The sequence below is a fragment of the Marmota flaviventris genome, chromosome 9 (genome assembly GCF_047511675.1).
Source record: "Marmota flaviventris isolate mMarFla1 chromosome 9, mMarFla1.hap1, whole genome shotgun sequence".
In the NCBI taxonomy this organism is placed as follows: Eukaryota; Metazoa; Chordata; class Mammalia; order Rodentia; family Sciuridae; genus Marmota; species Marmota flaviventris.
The window spans coordinates 76193623-76217815 of NC_092506.1; the positions used below are offsets into that span (position 1 = coordinate 76193623).

Below are 24193 nucleotides of genomic sequence, written 5' to 3' on the forward strand. Positions count from 1 at the left end.
TTTTGTTCTACTATCTTTCCTATCCCCAAATCCCCTTCCCTCTCCTGCCTTCATTTCCCTCCACCTAATCTATGGTAACACTATTTTTCCCTAATGCCTGCCGCCTTATAGTGAGTTAGCATACTCATATTAGAGAAAACATTCAGCCTTTAGTTTTGTTGGATTGGCTTATTTTGCTTACCATGATATGCTCCAACTCCAACCATTTACTGGCAAATGCCATAATTTCACTCTTCTTTAAAGCTGAGTAAAATTCCATTGAGTATATATACCACATATTCTTTCTCCATTCATCTATTAAGGGACACCTAGGTTGGTTCCATAGTCTAGCTATTGTGAATTGACCTGCAATAAACATTGATGTGGCTGTGTTTAAGTTCTGTGTTTAAGTTCTATATGCTGAGTTTAAGTTCTTTGGAAATAAACCAAGGAGTGGGATAGCTGGGTTAAATGGTGGTTTCATTCCAAATTTTCTGAGGAATCTCCATACTGCTTTCCATAGTGGTTGCACCAATTTGCAGTCTCATCAGCAATGTATGAGTATACCTTTTGCAATACATTCTTGCCAACATTTATTGTTGCCTGTATTCTTGATTCTTGCTATTCTAACAGGAGTGAGATGAAATCTTAGAGTAGTTTTGATTTGCATTTCTCTAATTGCTAGAGATGGACTTATTTTTTCCATACACTTTTTCATATATTTGTTGATCAACTGTATTTCTTTTCTCTCTCTCTTTCCTTCTCTTTCTTTCTCTCTCTCTCTTTCTTTCTTTCCCTCCCTCCCTCCCTCCCCTCCTCCTCCTTCCTTCCTTCCTTCCTTCTCTCTCTCTCTCTCTTTCTTTCTTTCTTTCTTCTTGTACCAGGAATTGAACTCAGGGGCTGTTGACCACTGAGCCACATCCCCAGCCCTATTTTGTATTTTTTTAAATTTTTTTCTTTATTGATTTAAAAAATGGCAGCATTACAATTCTTATTACATGTATACAGCACAATTTTTCATATCTCTGGTTGTATATAAAGTATGTTGACATCAATTCGTGTCTTCATACATGTATTTTGGATGATGATATCACATTCCACCATCCTTGCTGATCCTCTGCCCTCTTCCTTCCCCTCCTACCCCTCTGTCCTATCTAGAATTCATCTAATCCCCTCATGCTCCCCCTCCCTACCCCCATATGAGTCAGCCTCCTTATATCAGAGAAAACATTTGGTATTTGTTTTTTGGGGATTGGCTAACTTCATTTAGCAATATCTTCTTCAACACCATCCATTTACCTGCAAATGCCATGATTTTATTCTCTTTTAATGCTGAGTAAAATTCCATTGTGTATATATTCGACATTTTTTAATCCATTCATCCACTGAAGAGCATCTAGGTTGGCTCCCACAGTTTAGCTATTGTGAATTGTGTATTTCTTCTTCTGTGAAGTGTCTGTTCATTTCCTTAGCCCATTTATTGGTTGGGTTATTTGGGTTTTTTGGTGTTAAGTTTTTTGAGTCCTAGCACTAAAGAAAGAAACAGAAGAAAACAACAGAAGATGTAAATATTTACCAAGCTCCTGGATAGGCAGAATTAATATTGTCAAAATGGCCATACTACCAAACGCATTAACAGATTTAATGCAATTCCAATTAAAATCCCAATGACATTCTTCATAGAATTAGAAAAAGCAATCATGAAATTTATTTGGAAGATAAGAGACCAAGAATAGCTAAAGCAGTCCTTAGCAAGAAAAGTAAAGCAGGAGGCATCACAACACCAGACTTTAAACAATACTACAGAGCTATAGTAATAAAAATGGTATGATATTGGCACCAAAATAGACTTGTAGACCAATGGTACAGAATAGAGGACTCAGAGACAAACCCACATAAATATGGTTATGTCAGACGAGACAAAGGTGGCAAAAACATTTACTAGAGAAAAGATGGTCTATTCAATAAATGGTGCTGGCAAAACTGGAAATCCATATGTAGCAAAATGAAATTAAACTTCTATTTCTCACCCTGTACAAAAATCAACTCACAGTGGATCAAAGACTTGGGCACTAGAAAAGAGACCCTACTCCTAAGAGAAGAAAATATAGGCCCAATTTTTCACTATGTTGGCCTAGGATCTGACTTCCTTAACATGACTCCTAAAGCATAAGGAGTAAAATCAAGAATTAATAAATGGGATGGATTCAAATTAAAAAGCTTCTTCTCAGCAAAGGAAACAATTAATAAAATTAATTAATTAAGAGGAGAGAACCTCTTTCCTACATGTACCTCCTTTTATTTTTGAGCTTTACTCTTCCTAGAGAGTCCTTTCCTTTTTTAAAACTTTGCCCAGATTTCTGCTATTCATTTTTCAAAACATAATTTTAAACATCACTGCAAGGGATGCCTTACCTAACATCCCCATCTACATCCAAGCAGATGCTGTCACTCTTGTCTGTTCTCTGAAGGTGTCAAAGTCCCCAGCATTCCTAATTCTCTCATGGCATTCATGCTCTTTTGTTCTGATTTACTGACCAAACTTCAACTTCTTGGAAATCAGGGACAATCTTTCATTTCACTTTGTATTTCCAGCATCTGACACAGTGCTATTACGTGGCATGTACTGTGTAAAATGCTGTTGATCTGTAAATGGCACAATCCACAGAAGACAAGTCAAAATCACCAGCATCTCTTAGATTCTTCCATTCCCCAGTTCTGATGTCTACTAAGTAAATAACAGATAAAATGTTTGATTCATATTCTCTTGAAGAATTGATGAAAATTTGAACTTTCTGAAAATGATCTGAATGCAGACCCTGTGGTGAATGTAGGGTGCATAAGGATCATTAAGGCAATAGCACTGCTCTCTATAAAGTTGGAAAGTAACATATAATGAAATAATTGCAATGCAATATCACAAATATAATATTCTGAGGAGGAAAAGATTAATTGTTATTGTAGTTTTCATGGAGGTAGCATTTGACATAAGCCTTGAAGGAACAGAAGATATAGTAGATAACATTTTTAAATAATTATGAAAAAGAAAAACTCACAAATGGTAATTATAAGTTTAATGTCAACATTAATAATAGGAATATTTATGCTATGCTACACATTACTCTAAGTGATTTTATATGTATTAATTCAGTTAATAGTTACAACAGTCCTTTGAGGTAAGTGCTATTACCTATCAGTTTGTTGAGGCTGCCATAAACTAGTCCCACAGATTAGATAGCTTTAAAGAATGGAAATTTATTTTCTTATAATTCTGAAGACTAGAAGTCTGCAATCCAGTTGTCAGCAGGGTTAGTTTCTTGTAAGGCCATTCTTCTTGACTTTATAGGTGGCAATCTTCTCCCTGTACCTTCACAGACTTACCTCTGTCTGTGTTCAAATTCTCTTCTAAGAACACCAGTCAGGTTGGATTAGGTCAACCCAAATGACCTCACTTTAACTTGATTTCTTCCTTAGAGATATTATCTCCAAACTCTGACTTTGTCAGGTACCAGGAGTTAGGACTTCAATTGGTGGGGGCATAATTCTTCTCATAACATTACAATCCCTGTTTTACTGAAAATGAAATGAGCATGAAGGGGTTAAATAGAGCTCCAAAATCTGTTGGGCTAGATGCAAGACTTTATTCATTCTGTTTAGTTTTTAAAAATAAGAAATAAAATTCACTGACATACTTCATTTTTAGGACATTCTCTATCCTGCTCATGGTACACTCAAATTTCCAAAGAACAGAGTCGTAAAACTTCCAATGTAAGAAAATTAACATTGGCTATTGTATTAACCTGTAGAACTGATGATTTCTGTTGTGTGCAAAAAAAAAAAAAAATATTCACAGCTAGTTATTGTTGGGTGCTTACTGCATGTAAGGCACTGTCCTAAGGGTACTGCACACCTAATCTCAATTATATCTCACAGTTCTTTGAAGTTTATTATAATCCACATGTTAAATATAAATAAACTGAGATTTTCAGGTTATCCCTCATTCCTAACAAAATCAATGCCAGAAATTTCAAACAGGATTTCTTAAAAAGAGGTCTTCTTTCTTAAAAAAGAGAGGCTTCTTGGCTTGCTCATCAATCCCAGAGCCAAAGTGAAAACTCCTGCTTTAACTTCACCTTTGCACATGATAAAGCTGTACTTCACCCTGTTTTGACCTTTAGTTTCTTCATCGCATAGGAACTTCCTCTGTTCACAACAGTATATATCATATCTCTTCCTTTGGCACCTTTACTCCCCACCACTTCCTGTGAGTGTAACACTACATAACACTCAGCATGTTCAGAGTCACTTCATAGGCACCAAGAAAGAAGCCCCCCTCAGAGAATGTCCCAAGCTAGTCAACAGCTAGCTTAAGGTCCATGTCTACATCAATACCATTCTCTTTGCCCCAAATCTCTGTTGCCACCTTGCAAATACGGGTTGTCTATGGGTCCTTGTGGCCTGTGAAGAAAAATAGAAATTTTAATCCCATACAGAAAAACTGCACATCCTTAGACTATCATTGTCAGTGTTTGGCAACTGTGCAGTCACTTCTTCTTTGCACTTTTATAATCAAGTGTCTATTTTTTAGGTAAGGAGAAATGACAGAAGATGCCCAGTTTGCACTTGTATACAATGCTGAAAGCTTGCTACCATTTGGAGAAAAACATAAAAGCTTTGTTTCCACTTTTCTGCTTTAATTTCTAATTACTGACTAATTTCTGGCTTGTTAGTGCAAAGGTATTAAACTTGGAATAGAACACCTGAGCTCTGAACCTACTCTGCCAGCTGGGTATGGTTGTAAAAGCCATAGAAATCTGAAATGGAATCCCAGACCTTCTATTGCTTTCCAGTTGAGTGAATATTAGGAAAGACTAACCACTTGAACTCAATTTTCTCCTTTGTGAAATTAAATCAATAAAATATTTACACTTTGATTTACTATGGCTTAAATAAGCAAGACATATTAGGAGTTTGTTTTACAGAAACTGCTTGATTGTTAATTTAGTCCTCTAGGTTAGATTATAAACTAGAGAGAGAGAGAGAGAGAGAGAGAGAGAGAGAGAGAGAGAGAGAGAGAGAGAGAGACTGTTTATCTAGTAAATATTGAACACCTACTCTGTACTAGGCACTGAGAAAACAAGATAAATGAACAGCTGTGGCTCTTACTTGGTCACACTGATGTTCCTGGATGTCCTTGTGTCTGCTTTGAAAACAATAAATATCTCTGCTTCAGGTTGAATTCGTAAAAGAAACAGTGGTTGTGGACCTGAATTTCTGAAGTAAGCAGTGTTTCATTGATATTCTCATCTAATTCGGCCTCTTAGCAATGTTGTCCATTATTTCCTCTTTTTCTGTCTTTTCTAGATCTAGCATAATACTATGCGATGTCCTTTGTTGTGGCTATCAATTGTTGTGCCGCCACTTGTCCTTTCCTGATCTTGTGTGGTCTTCCTTGCTCTTCCTTAAGTATAAATGTTGTGAGTCCTGTGAATCATTTGAGCAAAGGGATACTTGGGTGTTTAATGTGAATTAATGCAGGAAGTTGCTGAATGAACAGCTTACATTTCTAAGTGAAGGTCAAGCACCACCACTTCCACATGGCCCCCGAGAGACTGTACCTACCATCAGACCTTACCGAAGCACACACATACTCCCATCAGCAGAGATGCTCCTGTGCCACATAGACACACAGAACAGGGTCTTTACTAGGGTCTGCTGCAAAGTGGCAGTCAAGACTTGTTGGTGCCAATCCTATTATGATATTAACTAGCAGTGATTCTTGGATTAGCATTCTTTTTTTCTCTGTAAAATAAGAGGTCTGGGAGGGAAGAAAGTAAACTATTATTTTTCCACGACTCTATCAGTTATTTTATGAATAGTATCTCATTTTGCCCTTGAATATTATTGCTCAAGTTTTCAGATCCTTATTTCATTTTTGTTCTCATAAGCATGTTAAATTTGTTGATACCACCCTTATAGTATAAATGAGGATATAAAGGCCTAGAGGGATTTCTATAAATTCAGAAGTTTGTTATCATATAAAAATTAGGATTTGATTCAATAAATAACCATTTCAAAATAAGGTTTAACATGAAAAAACAAATAAAACACAGGAATTTAAAAAAAAAAATAGGAAAGCAGAGGCCTGGTTATTATCCCACTTCTAGTCAGGAAATTTTAAGTGACTGGAATTTGATTGGCTAGAAGCATCTGAAGCTGTGGTCCTCAAGGACAATATGATAATAATTTCATCTGTGCTTCTGGTCTTTCAGAAAGATGACAGCTAAGAAAAGTCATCTCAGTTTTCTGGTATTTTCATTTTCTCACTACTCTCACAGCTTAAATTATTATACAGAGGTTGATGGCTTCTCGTTCTATATTTCCAGAGTAAAGTTTGTTCTAAAATTTAAACTAAAAAACCCAGGCTGCCTACTTGACATCCCCACTGGAATGTCTCAGAGCATCTCTAAACACCTCACATCTAGAATCATATTCACATCCCCACATCATGCTCCACTCCTCCACCAGTGATCTGCATCTGTGGGAGTAAAAGCCTCTTGCCCAGTACCATAAGCAGAAAACAGACTCTTCAATGACATCTCTGCTTGTTTCCACACATCATTATTTGGCTGGACAGTTTTCTCCCTGCTTTCTTTATCTTTTTCCCTTGATCCTTGCACATCCATCAACTTTGACTTTCTGCCTCAGATACCTGAAACTGGATAATTGATGAGAAAGAGATTAATTTTTTACAGTTCTGGAGGCTAGAAGTCCACGGATGAAGAGCTGCCATCTGTCAAGGGCCTTTTTGCTGTGGCATCCTTGGTGAAAGGCAGAAGCATAACAGAGCACAAGAAAGCAAGAGGGAGCCAAACTCGCTTTACGACAAGCTTATTCTTGGAATAATTAACTGACTCCAGGGATAACCAAATTTATCCATCTTGAGAGCAGAGCCTTTGAGATTTCATTCTCTCTTTAGGGCCCATCTCCTAACACTGGTGCACTGGGGATTGATTTTACCACATGATCTTTGGGGAATTCATTGAGGCCATAGATTAACCTTCAATGCTTTCTCAACAGTGTAGTCTTTGTAATCTTTTAGAATGTTAATTCTTCATGTGATCACCCACTTACCCAGATACAAACAGTGACTTTTTACTGCTCTAAGGAAAATATACAAAAATTTCTCACATGTCCTCTACTGCCCTTCAAAACTGAGCCTGAGGCAGGAGTTTCTTTCACCACTAGTCTAGACCCAGACTCCAGCTATTCTTCAAGAGTGAAAGTGTCCATATCATTTTGTGGATCTGGCTGCTTTTGCTCCTGATAAGCAGATCTCGGTCTTGTTCCTTTCCTCTATAATTTTAGAGTTGGCAGTTTGCCATGTAACCTCAGTTTCTCATGAGTCCAACAGAAGTTCCTGATTTTCAGTTTGTCTAGCTTTTCCTTACTGTAGAGATGGAAGTCACTATAGTCTTCACATTGTCAGATCTGCATCCTGAGGTCCCATGTTGTTTCATCCATAAGACACATCCCTCCATGTTTCCATCTGTGATCTCTTAGTTTTTCCTGATTCCTCTGTTATGAATTTCAAGCTTGTTCAGATTTCCAAAGACTCATTTAAACTGTCTATATACAGTTTAAATGAGTCTTTGATAAGAAGACCTTTTCTTTCCAAAATGTCAGTGTGCTTTTCTAAGTAACATAGTGGTGCTCCAGTGGGAGCCATTCTAGACAGTGTGACAAAATTAACTGAAAATGAGAACCACTGATGAAGAGTTTAATCAAGATTAAACCTTCATTTTAAAAGGTTGATGGGGTGGGTGAGCACTTTAATGGTCTCATCCATTAACTCTCTTAGTGCTAAGAATTGATGTTCCTGTCCTACTTAAGTAAAGAATTCTCATTTCTTGGCAGAAACAAGAGTATAAATTAAACTATAGTAGTCATTTTTCTCAATTGACAAAAGGTTTTATTTATTTATTTATTTTTTGCTTCAAGCACTTATCTAGTGACTCACTGTATATTGGGATGTTCTTAAATCAGTTCAATTTTAACACTCTTTATCATTAAAAAGTAAATTTCACCAGTTGAAAACACATGGATTTATATAAATAAAGTGTCTTATGAATTATTATCTGTCATATAATTTTCCCTTTTTTGGCAAAAGACATATGTCATTATACATGCATATTTATAAAACCATAACAAAATAGAAAAATGTCTGCAATTTTTTCTCCTCTTTGCTTATTTTGTAGTCTCAAAATTACTTATAATGAGAAGATAATGCTTTCATAAATAAAATTAAAATAAGAATGAAAATACTAATTCATAAAATTATAGGATTTGCATAAATTTAGGAGTTTGTTAATCCAGTTTCTAATTTCAATTGAGACAACTGAGACACAGAAAAAACAAACGTTTAAAATCCGCTTTCCCATTTATGCTTATTAGAATCATCACCATCACCAAAGACCTTGCTCAAATATACACGGCTTTGGCATTTATTACAGCACATCTCATGTCCTTCACAAGTCATAAATTTCATAGAGCATAACAATAATAATGAGGAGAAAGTAGAGGAAGAAAAAGGACTGCAGGGAGAAGGGCAACTTCTGTTCATCACCTGTCAAACTCCTAACTATGCATTTTGTGTCCTTTAATTAAGCCTCCCAATATCCTCATGACAATGGTATTATTTTCATTACTCAGATAAAGAAAATGAATTTCTAACAGGTTAAGATATTTTACAAATCTCCCATGTCACAACCAACATGTGTCAGATTTTTATGTGAGTGTGAGAGCCTACACTAGGTACTCAAGAAACACAAATTTAATACTGGAGCCAACTAGAAAATATTTTGTATTCATAAGCTGGATTTGCAGGGCTGATTCATTAATTAATCCACAATTAAATAACAACTCAGATCAGAAAAGTCCAGATTCTCTAAATAAATAAAATTACTTTCCATTGTGGAAAAAAAATGATCACTATTTCCTTGTTCTCTTCAAAATGTTTGAAAATGTTTTTTCAAATTTTATTTTTGTGTTTAAAGCATTATCCTTTTCTTTTTTAGAGAATACTCTCCCTACCACATACTAGTCTTCTAGCCAAAATTTTAAGCTAAGTAAAAATAATTTGCTTATTTAGCACCTTCATAAAAAAGAATATATTAATTATTGCTTTGAACACAGGTAGGGAGAGTATTCTCTAGTAGGGAAGATATTACTACTCTCATTTTAAGTATGTGGAGTCTAATTTCCCAAGAAGTTCAGTGATTTTAAGCATATAGCTATTAAAATATGGAGGTAGGCCTCAGGAGAGTTCTTTAACTCCAGATCTAGTATTCTTTCATTCAACCAATAATTACATTTTTTCCACATTCTGAAAGTTCTAAACTAGTTGTGTCAGTTTCATTCTTCTAGGACTCTTAAAAAAGCTACCCTCAAATTTCTTTCAAACTAATGAACTTCCTCAGGGCCTGCTAACATGAACTTGTACTTCATGAACTATTTTCAAGTTAGAAGCTATTAATCATATTAGCATGGGATTTTCATATAGACCTTGTTATTTTATTTTGAGAATGTAGTTTGCATGAATTCCTTGGTACAATCCACAGAACTGCAAATATGTATATATACATATGTACATACATAGAGAAACTATATATATATATATATATATATATATATATATATATATACACACATACTCATGTATATATATTTGTATATATATTGCATATATATATATATATAATATATGTATGTATATTTTTATAAACATTTTTTTCTCTTTTTTGGTGCATTATAATTATACATAATAGCAGGATTCACTGTGGCGTACTTGTACATGCATGTAGCATAATTTGGTCATAAAAAATACATTTATAAATCCAAATAATCCTTCCCTCTGCAGTATTTTTGAACAGTGGCTCAGAAGGCATCACCCTCTTCAAGAAGTTTATCCAGAAGCCAATGCACCCATTGGACATAACCGTGGATCCTACATGGTTCCTTTCATTCCTCTCTACAGAAATGGTGACTTTTTTATTTCATCCAAAGAGCTGGGCTATGAATACAGCTACCTCCAAGATTCAGGTAAAGGGCAATTTCTTTTTTGATAAATTACTGAATGTAGTGTGATCTATTTCTTTTATGGTAGTACAGAAGCTTCTTTTTCTGCAATGTTATCTTCACACACTTTGAATTGGGCATGTATATTATGCTTCTTAGCTTATCACCAATTTATCATCACATGACCTTTGAATTTATATCCATTTTGCTTAATATAGGACACTTTGCACCTGGCAACCATGAAGGAACACTAAAGTTAGAATGGGGACATTTTTCAGCTATGACTCTGCCATTTAACTGTGGTGTTAGTTTGGGAAGTTTGCTTAAATTTCCTGAATCTCAGTTCATTAATAATCTGAAATATCATGATCAAAATACACCAAAGAATTATTGTGAGATTAAAGAGACTAGTGCTGGATGGCATAAGATAAGCACTGGCAGTTTTGTAATTTTCTTTGGGAGCTTCATACTAGTAGAAAATTTGTGAAAATCTTGATTTTAATTCTAATCAATAATAATGACTATAATGATGATTACAATGTTTATTGCTATGTCTCTGATTAAGATAGTTGCATAAAACCCTAGGTTTGGTGTCAGATCTGTGTTTTAAATAATCTTCCTAAGTAGGACTATACCAGTGTCTCTTGGGCAAATCAGGGGTAGATGGCAATGTTTCTCCCTACAGGAAACCTGCTACATGCATATTCTTCACATGCATTACTAATAAACCTTTTATTATTTTTGAATTTTTCATTTGTTCTACGTAGTTGTACATGACAGCAGAATGCATTTCAACTCATCATACATAAATGGAGTACAACATTTCAATTCTCTTATTGTACACAGTGTAGATATTCACCATTTGTGCAATGATACATGTACCTAGGGTAATGATGTCCATCTCATTCCACCATTTTTCATATCCTCATAACCCCTCCTCACCCTCCCCTTTGCCCAATCCAAAGTTTCTCCATTCTTCCCATGCCCCACCATCATCATCATCCATTAATCAGAGAAAACATTCAGCCTTTAGTTTTTTTGGATTGGCTTACTTCCCTTAGCATAATATTCTTCAACTACATCCATGTATCAGCAAATGCTATCATTTTATTCTTTTTTATTGCTGAATAATATTATATATATACACACACACATATATTTTCCAGTTTCTTTGTCCATTCATCTATTGATTGGCACCTAGGAAATCTTCATCATGTCGAAGTAGACCCTGACTTCCTTAACAAGAGTCCTAAAGCACAAGAAATAAAATCAAGAATCAATAAATGTGATGGATTCAAACTAAAAAGCTTGTTAAAAAAGCAAAAAAGACAATCTGTAATTGAGGTTACAGAGAGAACCTATAGTATGGGAGCAAATTTTTACCACATATACATCAGATAGAGCACTAGTCTCCAGGATATATAAAGAACTCAAAAAACTTAATACAAAAAAAAAAAAAACCCAATCAATAAATGGGCTAAGGTACCCTTAGCCCATTAACAGACCCTTCTCAGAAGAAAATATACTAGTAATCAACAAATATATGAGAAAGTGTTCAACATCTTTAGTAATTAGAGAAATGCAAATCAAAACTACTCTAAGTTTTCATCTCACCCCAGCCAGAATGGCAGTTATCAAGAATACAAGCAACAATAAGTGTTGGAGAGGATGTGGGGGAAAAGGTACACTCATACATTGCTGGTGAAACTGCAAATTGGTGGGACCTCTTTGGAAAGCAGTGTGGACATTCCTCAGAAAACTTGGCATGAAACCACCATTTGAACCAGCTATCCCACTCCTTGGTCTATACCCAAAGGACTTAAAAACAGCATAGTACAGAGACATAGCCACACCAATGTTTACAGCAGCTGAATTCACAATAGCTAAACTGTGGAGCCAACCTACATGTCCACCATAAGTGAATGGATAAAGGAACTGTGGTATATATACACAATGGAATATTGCTAATCAACCTGCTATTAGGGAAGTATTTATTTATCTAGAAAGAGGTCAGGACACTTAAGTTCTAAGAGAATTTAAGTGCCCAATATAAACACCAATACAGGGGGTAAAGGAAGTCCTCCTCTCACTACACTGTGCTTTCACTCCAAATGAGTGCCAGCAATGAGAAGCAGCAAAACCAGTGGGAAAGAGACATTAATGTTTAATTATATTCATGGATAATTTATGAAACAATGTGACATAAGGAAAATAAAATGAGCAAATGAGTGAAATTTACCAACTTCATAGCTCTTATGATCATCTCTAGTGACACAAAAATGACTGACTTCCTTTCAGATCTCAAGAAACCCCAAATCTAAAAAGGAAGTAAGGTAACTGTGCAAAAAAGTATAAAGCATTGGGTAATGAGACGAGTAGGTAAAATCCTAGAATAGCAGAGAGAAGAAAAGCAATGATTTGTGAATAGTTTAATCAAAACCACAAGGCAATACTTGAAGGATGAGTAGGCAGGTAGCAGATAGAAATGGGCAGGGAATATTCTAAGATGAGAGAATAACAAGAAAATATACCACAGTTTCTTTATCCATTCATCTATTGATGGGCATCTAGGAAATCTTCATCATGCTGGATTAGACCCTGTGTACAGTGTACAGTGTATTTTTTAGAATTCTGAGTTCTCTTGAGTGGTATAAACCACAGAAAATGATGTTGAGAAGGTAAATTGAGTCATTTGATAGCATCAAACAGATATTGACTACTTTTCTGCATGCCGGGAACTTTTCCAGTTACTCTGTGTGGCGTATTTCCTTTAGTCTTCACATCTACTCTAAAGAGTAGATAAGATTCTTTTTCCATTTCATCCGTGAGTAAACAGGGGATTAAAGAATAAATTTCCCCTGTTCTATTTACATACCATGTGACTGTTTTAGTCAGCTTTTTTTTTTTTTTTTTTTTTTGTCTCTGTGAACAAAAGACCTGACAAGAACAATTAGAGGAGGAAAAGCATTTGGGGGGCTCACAATTTCAGAGGTCATTTGCCATAGACTGCTGACTTGGGAGCTGTGGATCCAAGATAAGGCAAATATCATGGCAGAAGGGTGTAGCAGAGGACAGCAGCTTAGGACTTGGCAATCAAGAATGACAAAATATAAACCCCAAAGTCATGCCCTCAGTGACCTATCTCCTCTAGTCACTACCTACCTGTCTCCAGTTACTTCACATTTAAAACTACAGTGGATTAATGCACTGCTTGGGCTAAAGCTCTCATAACCCAATCATTTCATCTTTCAACTTTCTTTTGTTCACTTACACATCAAATTTTGGGGGTAATTTTATATTTAAACTATAACTGTGGCATAGCAGAAACTGTTAGGAGAATTAGAAAAAAGCATATTTTCCCCACAGTTTTTATTGGTGCATTATAATTGTACATACTAATGGGATTTGTTATTACACATGTTATCAGTCTTATCCTGCCCTTTTGGACCATTATTTGAATAGATATGGATTTGATTGAACATTTTTACTTGATTGTGTAGATCATAGATAGACAAAAGAAAGGATACAAAAATAGCTGACAGTGAGTTTTTTGAAAACCTTGAGATTATTGAGAACAAAAAATTTTCCAAAGGGTGATAGTGAGCTAAAAGGAGGAGCCTCCTATAAGTCAAAAAAAAAAAAAAATGGCAGCCTTAAGCCACATGTTTTCCTTTCATTCTAAAACAACCAAAACAGTACATTAAAAAAGGACTATATTGTAACTATTCTTCAAAGTTTCACTACCATTTAATATTTTACAATTTCATCCCTATTTCTATTTCCAGAACATGGCAGACCTTTTCATGGATTCATCCTTTTGAACATTCTGTCCTCTCTGTCTAAATTCTGATTCTATTTCTCCACTTGTCAAACCTGCAGATATGAAATCATTTTATACACAGTCCTGTGTAGCTTCTCTGTGAATCTGTTCCCTTTCCACCTCGGGTACAAGCCCTGCAAGATTAAAATTACCTTGCAATACTCTCTCTTCTAAGTGAAAAAAAAAATGTGATGTGGAGTAAAATCAATGAATCAATTTGAGTGTAAGTGAAGGTTACCGTGAATGATTTTACTTCTTAATTATAAGTGAAGTTTGTTATAAAAATGTCACTCCTCTAAATGTCCAGGTCTAGAAATGTATTCAAAAACATCTTTCAAGTATTCTATCATGCCAGTTTTTTTAAGGTAACCTTAAAAGTTTCTTTATTTTTTATATACATTTATTGAATTGCTACTTTGAACAAGACATTGTCTTATGTTTTATGTATACAGTGGTAGATAATATCGTATCAGTCTTCACACAGCTTATAATGGAAGAAAAAGATCTGAAACAATTATTGCCTAAATGACTCATTTATTTAGAAGTGTTCCTATCTTCAGGTGTCAATGAAGTGATATTTCAGAAAACATTAATATTATAGGTAAAATTAACTCATTCAAAAAAGGATCTTAATTATTGAATTTTGCTTTGATGTTAGGATAATAGAAGCCATTGAAGAATTAGAGCACATCATGGTCGAATTTGAGTTTTAAAAAAGAGTTTTATTGTTACAGTACATACAAAGTTTTATAACCATTGGAAAATCATGAGAAGAGTTACTGATGAAAACGCTATCATAAAAGTCCACGGGAGGGGGGGTGAACAGTAGTTTGGATTGTGGCAGTGGAATAAAGAAAGGATAAATATATCTCAAGGTATAGGGGATATATTGCCCTGACACTCAAAAGAGATGACTGGTCCTCAGATCCTAATGAGAGACATGTCAGGACATAATTTGTAATCTGAGCTAATCTTAATCCCCTCCCACCACTGGATAATGGAAACCAGGGGTGTTCTACCACTGAACAATATTCCCCCACATCTTTTTACTTTTGTTCTAATTTTTATTTTTAGGCAGAGTCTCAGTAAATTGCTGAGCTGGCAATCCTATTCTTCTGTCTCTCCAGTTGCTGGAATTATAGCCCTGGGGTACTACTGTGTGCACTCCAGCTAATCTTTAAGAGCCTATGTAGTACTTATTTTAAATCTATTTTATAGAAAAGCAATTTGGGAATCAGAAATCTGAAATAACTATTTCTGAATTATAAAAATAATAAGTGGCAAATGAAAAATCTAAAACTTATGTTCTATTGTCCTGTGGAGGAGACTGTTCCCTTTAACTCCTATAATTGTCTTCTATGTCTTTCTATAATGGACCTCAGTCATTTCTCCCTACTGTCCAAATGGTTACTTTGTATTGCAAAGGCAATAAATCATTGGATCAGAGAGGAGGGAAGAAGCTCTAAGACTCATGTTAGAGGCTGAAAGGTATTATTCTAATTAAATTAAAAGAAAAAATTAATTTCAGATGCTTTCTTTGCTTTCCAATCAGATATGAATTTACAGTTCTTCCTTTCAAAAAACTTGACTTTAAAATAAGCAAAAGCAATTGTTTATTTCTAGTTTATGAATCATTCTATATTATTGTTTCTGTTGTACTTTCAAAGACTTTAAAATGTATCTCTATTCTTTCCTAAAGTTTAAGCTTATTAAAAAACTCCTTTAAAAGTCTTGATATAATTGAGTTCTGGGTCATTATTCATCATTCAGGTCTTCATGTTTATAATTATGTAAGTATTTTCTCTAAAAAGGCAGCTAATATCTGGCATTTGTCAAACATTTTCTTTTATAATTAGATTTGGTGATGCTTTTAAAATTTGTTAGCGGGTCATTTTCTTGCATATATAATTGATTAAAAATGAGACCAAAAAGCTTCAGCAATGAAAGGTTATGTCCTCAATTTAGTACCATTTGTTAAGAGCTTCCTTCTTCCACTGTATCGCAAAAGACATGGAAATTTGATTTCAAAACAAGAGGAGTAGACCTTGTTCACAATCACAGCAATGTCTCACTCTACAAAAGGAATTTGAATCTCTATTATTTGTGGATTAGTCCAACATGGCTATGTTCCCACCTACTGTCTGCTATTCATTTTGCCATCAGCACCACACACTCAATTCCAATTCCTGCTTCTATTCAGAGGGACAGTCTTCTCGGATGAGTTGACTTGGTAGATGTAGGAGATCTCTGCCCCATGATCCCACTATATCTTGTACATAATTTGCTTACAACTTCATTATTCCTGAAATAATTTGCTTTTCCACTGATCATTCTCTTCAGGCTACGTGCTCTGTCTTATTTCTTTGGCACTCTAAATGCCTGGATCACCACCTGGCATCTAGTGTGTCTCACTGAATGTTTGCATTTTGAATAAATGAAGGAATGGATAGGAGAATGAAAAATGAAGCAAGACATAATTCTTGTTCTCTAAAGCCTGTGACAAGCCTGAAAAGTAAGACATACATATAAATAATTATAATGCATGGGTAAATGTGCCAAGTGTCACAGGAAGAAAAGTCTGAGAATCTAGAAGAGAGATCTGAGCTAAGTTAGCAATTGAAGCAGGTTGGAGAGAGAAAAACATGTTGGAAGCTGGTGCAGCTAAACTATGGTTGAAATAGTTTTGGAATAACAAGGAAAAAAATAACAGCTACATATTGCTTTTTATGTGGTAGGCCTTGTACCAAAGGCTGCATACACATTGCTTATTTTAATCATTGAAGCTGCAGACTCCTGATTTGTTAGAGTAATGGGTCTTCAACTCCCTTGGGTCTTTGTTGAGTGAAAAAATGGGCATTAAAATGCACTTTTGAAATAGAGAAAGAAACCAAACAGGACTATACAATTATTCCAAAGAGTATGTGTGACAGGAATAATGGAACTTTAAATAGGTAAAAATCAAAGAAAAATATGACCTTAAGAAAGAATAAAATTGGCCAAATCATATTGTTATATTGTGTACATGTACAAATATGTAACAACAAATGCCTTATTATATATAACTATAATATACCAACTAAAAATGTGGAAATAAAAAGAAAAGAAAGAACAAAAATGTTCACTGTTGATGTTCAAAAGCAGGTAGCCAAGAGCCAAAAGTCAGAATTTAGTTTGAAGGCATTGAGAAATAAAGAGATTGTTTTGAAGTCACTCCTTTTGTGAGTAAAAACTGAGACCACTTAGAATGAATTGGCATAGAGAAAAAATAAGAGAAGCTGAAGAACAGAAGGACAGACATAAAAATATTATTTATAAATACCAAAAGTACTGGAACTGCACTGTTCAAATTTGCACAATTATTTCCTGATTAGAGAACAATCCTGCCTTAATAGTTCTGAATATTACCATCTTTATGACAAACAATGAGACTCTCACTTTAAATCTTATTGTTGATACCCATTCTTTCCATGATAACTTATAAATATTTCTTTTTCCTAATTTAATGGATATAATTTTATTATATATTAAATTTACATGTATGTGTAATTCTATAATACTCTAAGTTACTATGTCTTATTTTAGTAGGCAGATAATTAATTTTTCAAAATAGTTAGAACTTTTGAACTGCAAATGATAGACTCTCCATAGGAACAAAATTAAATAAAATAGAATTTATTGTTTTATAAAATCCAAAGAAGGGAGGGCTCTTAAAGTTATGGAACAGGTAGAAATACAATAAATACTGAAAAACAACAGAAACATAGAAGCTGAGAGCCCTGAAACCTGGGTATTTTTTTCCCAGTTTGTGTTGGCTCTTGTGTGTTGGCTTTATCTTGTCCTCTACTCAGGGAAGTGTGGTAGTCCTCAGTTCTTCACTTGACTCTCAGTTCCAGCAGAGTACATTCTGAGTAATTATCCAGAGTGGCTGCCCTTGAATCCCTAGTCTACCAAATACTAATTAACTAAAGTGAAGGCAAGGGGTTATGAAAGAATGTTACAGTTCCTACTTCCTCAGCAGAGGAAGGATGGGGAGCAGATATACTAAGATGAAGGCTCAAATTCCCTGGGTTAAATATTTCAGTTTATTGATCAGCTTCAATGGTAGTGTTGGTATGTTGAACATCAACTTCATCATTTTAGAGACCAGAGATACTTCTTAAAATTCTACAAAACCTGGAGTTTACCCCGGACCAGTTTACCCATGGTCTGTAATGTCTCATCAACATTCTGTCTACATTCCAACTAAGAAAAAAGGAAAAGGAAAAACAGCAAAGACATATCTTCTCTTTTTAAAGGAACAGTCCAAAAGTTACATGTATTACTTTTACTTGAGACTTGAATTATAAAGCTATAACTCTCTGCAAGAAGAATTCAGGATGCAATTTCTTCTTACATTATCACTAAATGGATATTGACTATCTTCAGTGTACATTCTATATATCTTCTACAGACATTATAGAACATGTTCTATAAAGAATTTGCTGTTTCATGTACTGTGTACTCTTATTGAGCAGATATTGAGTAAAGACTTCTTCATTTACTTAAATCTTAGTTTACTAAATAAATTCTATAACTATACTTACATAAATTTTAAATATCTCTCTAAACTACTATGTGTTTATATTTATAATTGAGAGCAAAAACAAGATATATTTTCCATTATACTTATTTAGTCTAAGTTTTATGTTCAAGGACTTTTAATTTATGTAGTCTGTATCCAGCAGTACCATATTTATTTTAACATACCTTACATGATCATAAATGTTCTGAACATATAATCATATCATCTATTAGTTACTTTAGGTACTATTATTTTTGAAAATGTACATTCTAGTAATATGTTTCCAAATTGTCTAAGCAGAATATGTCATTTAGATTTTGGGAAATTTAAAAGGAAAACAAACACAAAATAAAAATCTCCCATAAGCCTACTACTGATCAGATTAATAAAGTGTTGTACTTATTTTAGTCTCATTTGCTCTCTTTTGTACTTTTCCCACATGTTTATGTACATAAAGTAAGCATATGCTTTACTTAATTTCATTTTGCAAATAATATATCCATGTTATTTCAGAAGCCAAAGAGTTCTTCAAATCTTACAACAAAATGGCCTACTTCCTATGCACAGCCCCCTCCCCAATCAACTACTGTAGTATTTTAACTATTTATTCTACAATTTACATCGATATTGCAAAGTAATGGGCAAATATTACTAACTCATTTCATGAAGAGTATCTCTGAATTGTTTTAGCTCTCTTTTTGTTTTTGGTTGTTTGTTTGTTTTAATTAGTTATATATGAAAGTAGAATGCATTTATGTACTTTGATATACCATACATAGATGGAATATGATTTCTCATTTTTCTGAATGTACATGTTGCATAATCATATTGGTTATGCACTCACATATATGCATACAGTAATAATGTCTATTTCATTCTACTATCTTTCCTATCCCCATATCCCCCCTCCTTCCCTCTCATCATTTCCCTCTACCTAATATAAGGTAACACTATTCTTCCCTAATGCCCCCTGCCTTATTGTGAATTATAATATGTATATTAGAGAAAACATTTGGCCTTTGGTTTTGTTGGATTGGCTTATTTCACTTGGCGTGATATTCTCCAACTCCAACTATTTACTAGCAAATGCCATAATTTCATTCTTCTTTAAAACTGAGTAATATTTCATTGAGTATATATAAAATATTTTCTTTGTCCATTCATCTATTGAGGGACACCTAGGTTAGCTCCATAGTCTAGGTATTGTGAATTGACCTGCTATAAACATTGACGTGGCTGCATCAATATAGTATGCTGATTTTAAGTCCTTTGGGTATAAACCAAGGAGTGGGATAGCTGGGTCAAATGGTGGTTTCATTCCCAATTTTCTGCGGAATCTCCATACTGCTTTCCAAAGTGGTTGCACCAATTTACAGTCCTATCAGCAATGTATGAGTATACCTTTTTCACCACATCCTCATCAACATTTATTGTTGCCTGTATTCTTGATGATTGCCATTCTGACAAGAGTGAGATAAAATCTTAGAGTAGTTTTTGATGTGCATTTCTCTAATTGCTACAGATGTTGAACACTTTTTCATATATTTGTTGATCAATTGTATTTCTTCTTCTGTGAAGTATCTGTTCAGTTTCTTGGCCTATTTATTGATTGGGTTATTTGTTTTTTGGTGTTAAGTTTTTTGAGTTCTTTATATATCATAGAGTTTAATGCTTTATTGGAGGTGGATTTGGTAAAGATTTTCTTCCAATCTGTAGACAATCTACTCATTTTATTAATCGTTTACTTTGCTGAGAAAGAGCTTCTTTAATTTGAATCCATCTCATTTATTAATTCTTGATTTTACTTCTTGCACTTTAGAAGTCTTTTTTAAGGAAGCCAGATCCTAGGCCAACATCATGAAGATTTGGGCCTATTTTTTCTTCTATTAGGTGCAGGCTCTCTGTTCTAGTGCCTTAAGTCTTTGATCTACTTTGAGTTGATTTTTGTGCAGAGCGAGAGATAGAGGTTTAATTTCATTTCACTACAAATGGATTTCCAGTTTTGCCAGCACCATTTATTGAATAGACTATCTTTTCTCCAGTGAATGTTTTTGGCCATTTGTCTTGTCTAACATAACCATATTTATGTGGGTTTGTCTCTGAGTCCTCTATTCTGTACCATTGGTCTACAAGTCTATTTTGTTGCCAATACCATGCTGTTTTTATTAGTGTAGTTCTGTAGTATAGTTTAAGGTCTACTATTGTGATGCCTCCTGCTTCACTTTTCTTGCTAAAGATTGCTTTAAGCTATTCTGGGTATCTTATTTCACAAATAAATTTCATTATTGCTCTTTCTAATTCTATGAAGAATATCATTGAGATTTTAATAGGAATTGCATTAAATCTGTAGAATGTTTTTGGTAGTATGGCCATTTTGACAACATTAATTCTACCTATTCAGGAGTTTGGGAGATTTTTCCATCTTCTGAGGTTTTTTCAATTTCTTTCTTTAGTGTTGTATAGTTTTCATTGTAGAGGTCTTTCACCTCTTTTGTTAGATTGATTTCCAGGTTTTTTTTAAGGCCATTGTGAATGGAGTAGTTTTTCTAATTTCTCTTTCAGTGGATTCTTTGCTGATGTATAAGAATGCATTTGATTTTATGGGTGTTGATTTTATATACTGCTACTTTGCTGCATTCACTTATTAGTTCTAGAAGTTTTCTGGTGGAATTTTTGGATCTTCTAGATATATAATCATGTCATCAGTAAATAGTAATAGTTTGAGCTCTTCTTTACCTATTTGAATGCTTTAATTTCTTTCTTTTGTCTAATTGCTCTGGCTAGAGTTTCAAGGATGATGTTGAATAGAAGTGATGAAAGAGGACATCCTTGTCTTTCCAGTTTTTAGTGAAAATGCTTTCATTTTTTCTCCATTTAGAATGATGCTGACTTTGGGTTTAGCATATATAGCTTTTGTTGAAGTGTGTTCCTACTATCCCTAGTTTTTCTAGTGTTTTGAACATGATGGTGTGCTGTATTTTGTCAAATGCTTTTTCTGCATCTACTGAGATGATCATAGAATTCTTGTTTTTAAGTCTATTAATAATATGTATTACATTTATTGATTTCCGTATGTTGAACCAACACTGCTTCTCTGGGATGAATCCCACTTGATCACGGTGCACTATCTTTTTAATGTTTTTGTATGTGATTTGCCAGAATTTTATTGAGAAGTTTTGCATCTATGTTTATCAGAGATATTAGTCTGAAGTTTTCTTTCCTTTATGGGTCTTTGTCTGGTTTTGGTATCAGGATGATATTAGCCTCATAGAATGCATTTGGAAGAGTTCCCTCCTTTACTATTTCATAGAATACTTTGAGGAGTATTGGTGTTAATTCTTCTTTGAAAGTCTTTTAGAACTTGGATGAGAATTCATCTGGTCCTGGGTTTTTCTTGGTTGGTAGGCTTTTGATGGCATTTTCTATTTTATTACTTGAAATTGATCTATTTATATCATGTATGACCTCCTCATTTAGTTTGGGTAGGTTATATGTCTCTAGAAATTTGTTAATGTTTTGATATTTTCTATTTTATTAGAGTATTCATTTTCAAAATAGTTTCTAATTATCTTTTGTATTTCAGATGTGTCTACTGTGATGTTTCCTTCTTCACCTTATATTTTAGTAATTTGAATTTTATCTCTTTTTATCTTTGTTAGCATGGCCAGAGGTTTATCAATTTTATTTATTTTTTCAAAGAACCAACTTTTTGTTTTGTCAATTTTTCAATTGTCTCTTTTGTTTCAATTTCATTAATTTCAGTTTGATTTTTAATTATTTCCTGTCTTCTACTGCTTTTGGTGTTAATTTGTTCCTCTTTTCCTAGGGCTTTGAGATATAATGGTAGGTAATTTATTTTTTGATTTTTTAGTCTTTTAATGAGTGCACTCAATGCAATAAACTTTCCTGTTAGTACTGCCTTCATAGTGTACCACAGATTTTGATATGTGGTATCAGTGTTCTCATTTACTGCTAAGAATTTTTTTATTTCATCCTTGATTTCTTCTACTATCCATTTATCATTCAATTGTGTATTAGTCTCCATTTGTTACAGTAGCTTCTATTTTTTATTTTATCATTGATTTCTGATTTCATTTCATTGTGGTCTGGTAGAAGGCAGAGTACTATCTCTGCTTTTTTGCATTTACTAAGAGTTGCTTTGTGATATAAGATATGGTCTATTTTAGAGAAAAAGCCATGTGCTGCTGAGAAGACAGTATATTTGCTCATTGATGGATGAATAGCTCTTTTTCTTAAAAAATTAGTTGTAGATGGACACAATAACTTTATTTAATTTATTTATTTTTATGTGGTGCTGAGGATCAAACCAGTGCTTCACACATGTGAAGCAAGTGCTGTACCACTGAGCCACAACCCCATGCCTATTTTAGCTCTCTTATAAACTACTTTTTAATTTTTTTTGTGGTTTCATTAGTGCATTATGGTTATAGTTAATATGGCTATACAAAATTCACACATAAGCCTATGCCATTTTAAGTGGATTGAGATGAAATTTCAATGAGATTTTGATTTGCCTTTCCCTGATTGGTGGGGATGTTGAACATTTTTTCATATAATTGTTAGCTATTTGCTTTTCTTGTTTTGAGAAATATCTGTTTAGTTCTTTTAACTGTTTATTGGATGAATTATTTGGGTGCTTTGGTCAGCTTTTTTGCTGCTCTGACTAAAAGATCTAACCAGAACAATGGTAGAGGAGGAAGTTTATTTGGAGGCTTATGGTTTCAGAGCTCTCAATCCATAGACAGCCAGGTCCATGCCTAAGGTCTCAAGGTGAGGCTGAACATTATAGTGGAAAAGTGTAGCAGAGGGAAGTGGCTCACATGGTGATCAGGAAGCAGAGAGAGAGAATCCACTCTCTAAATATATACCCCAAAGCCACACCCTCAATAAATTACTTCCTCCAGCCACACCCCACCTGCTTCCAGTTACCACTCAGTTAATCCCATTAGGGATTAATTCATTGTTTGGGTAAAGGCTATCATAACTCAATAATTTCTCCTCCAAAACTTCTTGCATTGTCTCACACATAAGCTTTTGGGGAACATATCACCTCCAAACCATAACATTGGGGGTTTGTTGTTGTTTTGTTTTGTTTTGTTTTTTGAGTTCTTTATATTTTGTTGATGGTAATCACCTATCAGAGGAGTAACTGGCAAAGATCTTCTCTCATCCTGTAGGCTCTCTCTTCACACTCTTAATTGTGTTCTTTGCTGTACAGAAGCTATTAATTTGATGTCATCACTCTTATTGATTTTTGGGTTAATTTCTTCAGCTTTTATTGGCACAGGCACTAACTCCACTATGTTGGAGTGTTGCACCTATATTATCTTCTAGCAGTTGCAGAATTTCTGGACTAATTCCTAGGTCTTTGGTCACCTTTGAACTGTCTTTTGCACAGGGTGGGAGATAGGGAATCTAGATTCATTCTACTACATATAAATATCCCATTTTCCAATACCATTCATCCAAAATGCTATCTTTTCTCCAACATATGCTTTGGAACTTTTTTCTTTCAATATCATATGGATATATCTCTGGATTTGTCTCTGTCTTCTATCCTGTTCCTTTGATCTTTATATCTGCTTTGATGCAAATACCATGCTGTTTTTGTTTTTATAACTGTAGTGTAATTTGAGATAAGATATTGTGATGCTTCCAGCATCACTCTTCTTACTCAGAACAGCTTTGAATATTCTTGGTCTTTTATATCCTTCCAAATGATTTGGCAGACTGTG

General features: G+C 34.2%; 1 protein-coding gene across 1 annotated transcript in view; it reads left to right on the forward strand.

Moving 5' to 3' along the window:
- Positions 1-24193, forward strand: part of Tyr (tyrosinase) — a 97906-nt gene that overhangs the window by 68336 nt on the left and 5377 nt on the right. The window contains exon 4 of the mRNA XM_027942710.3: positions 9899-10080. Within this exon, the coding sequence (XP_027798511.1) occupies positions 9899-10080 (182 nt within the window). The remainder of the gene's footprint in view (positions 1-9898; positions 10081-24193) is intronic.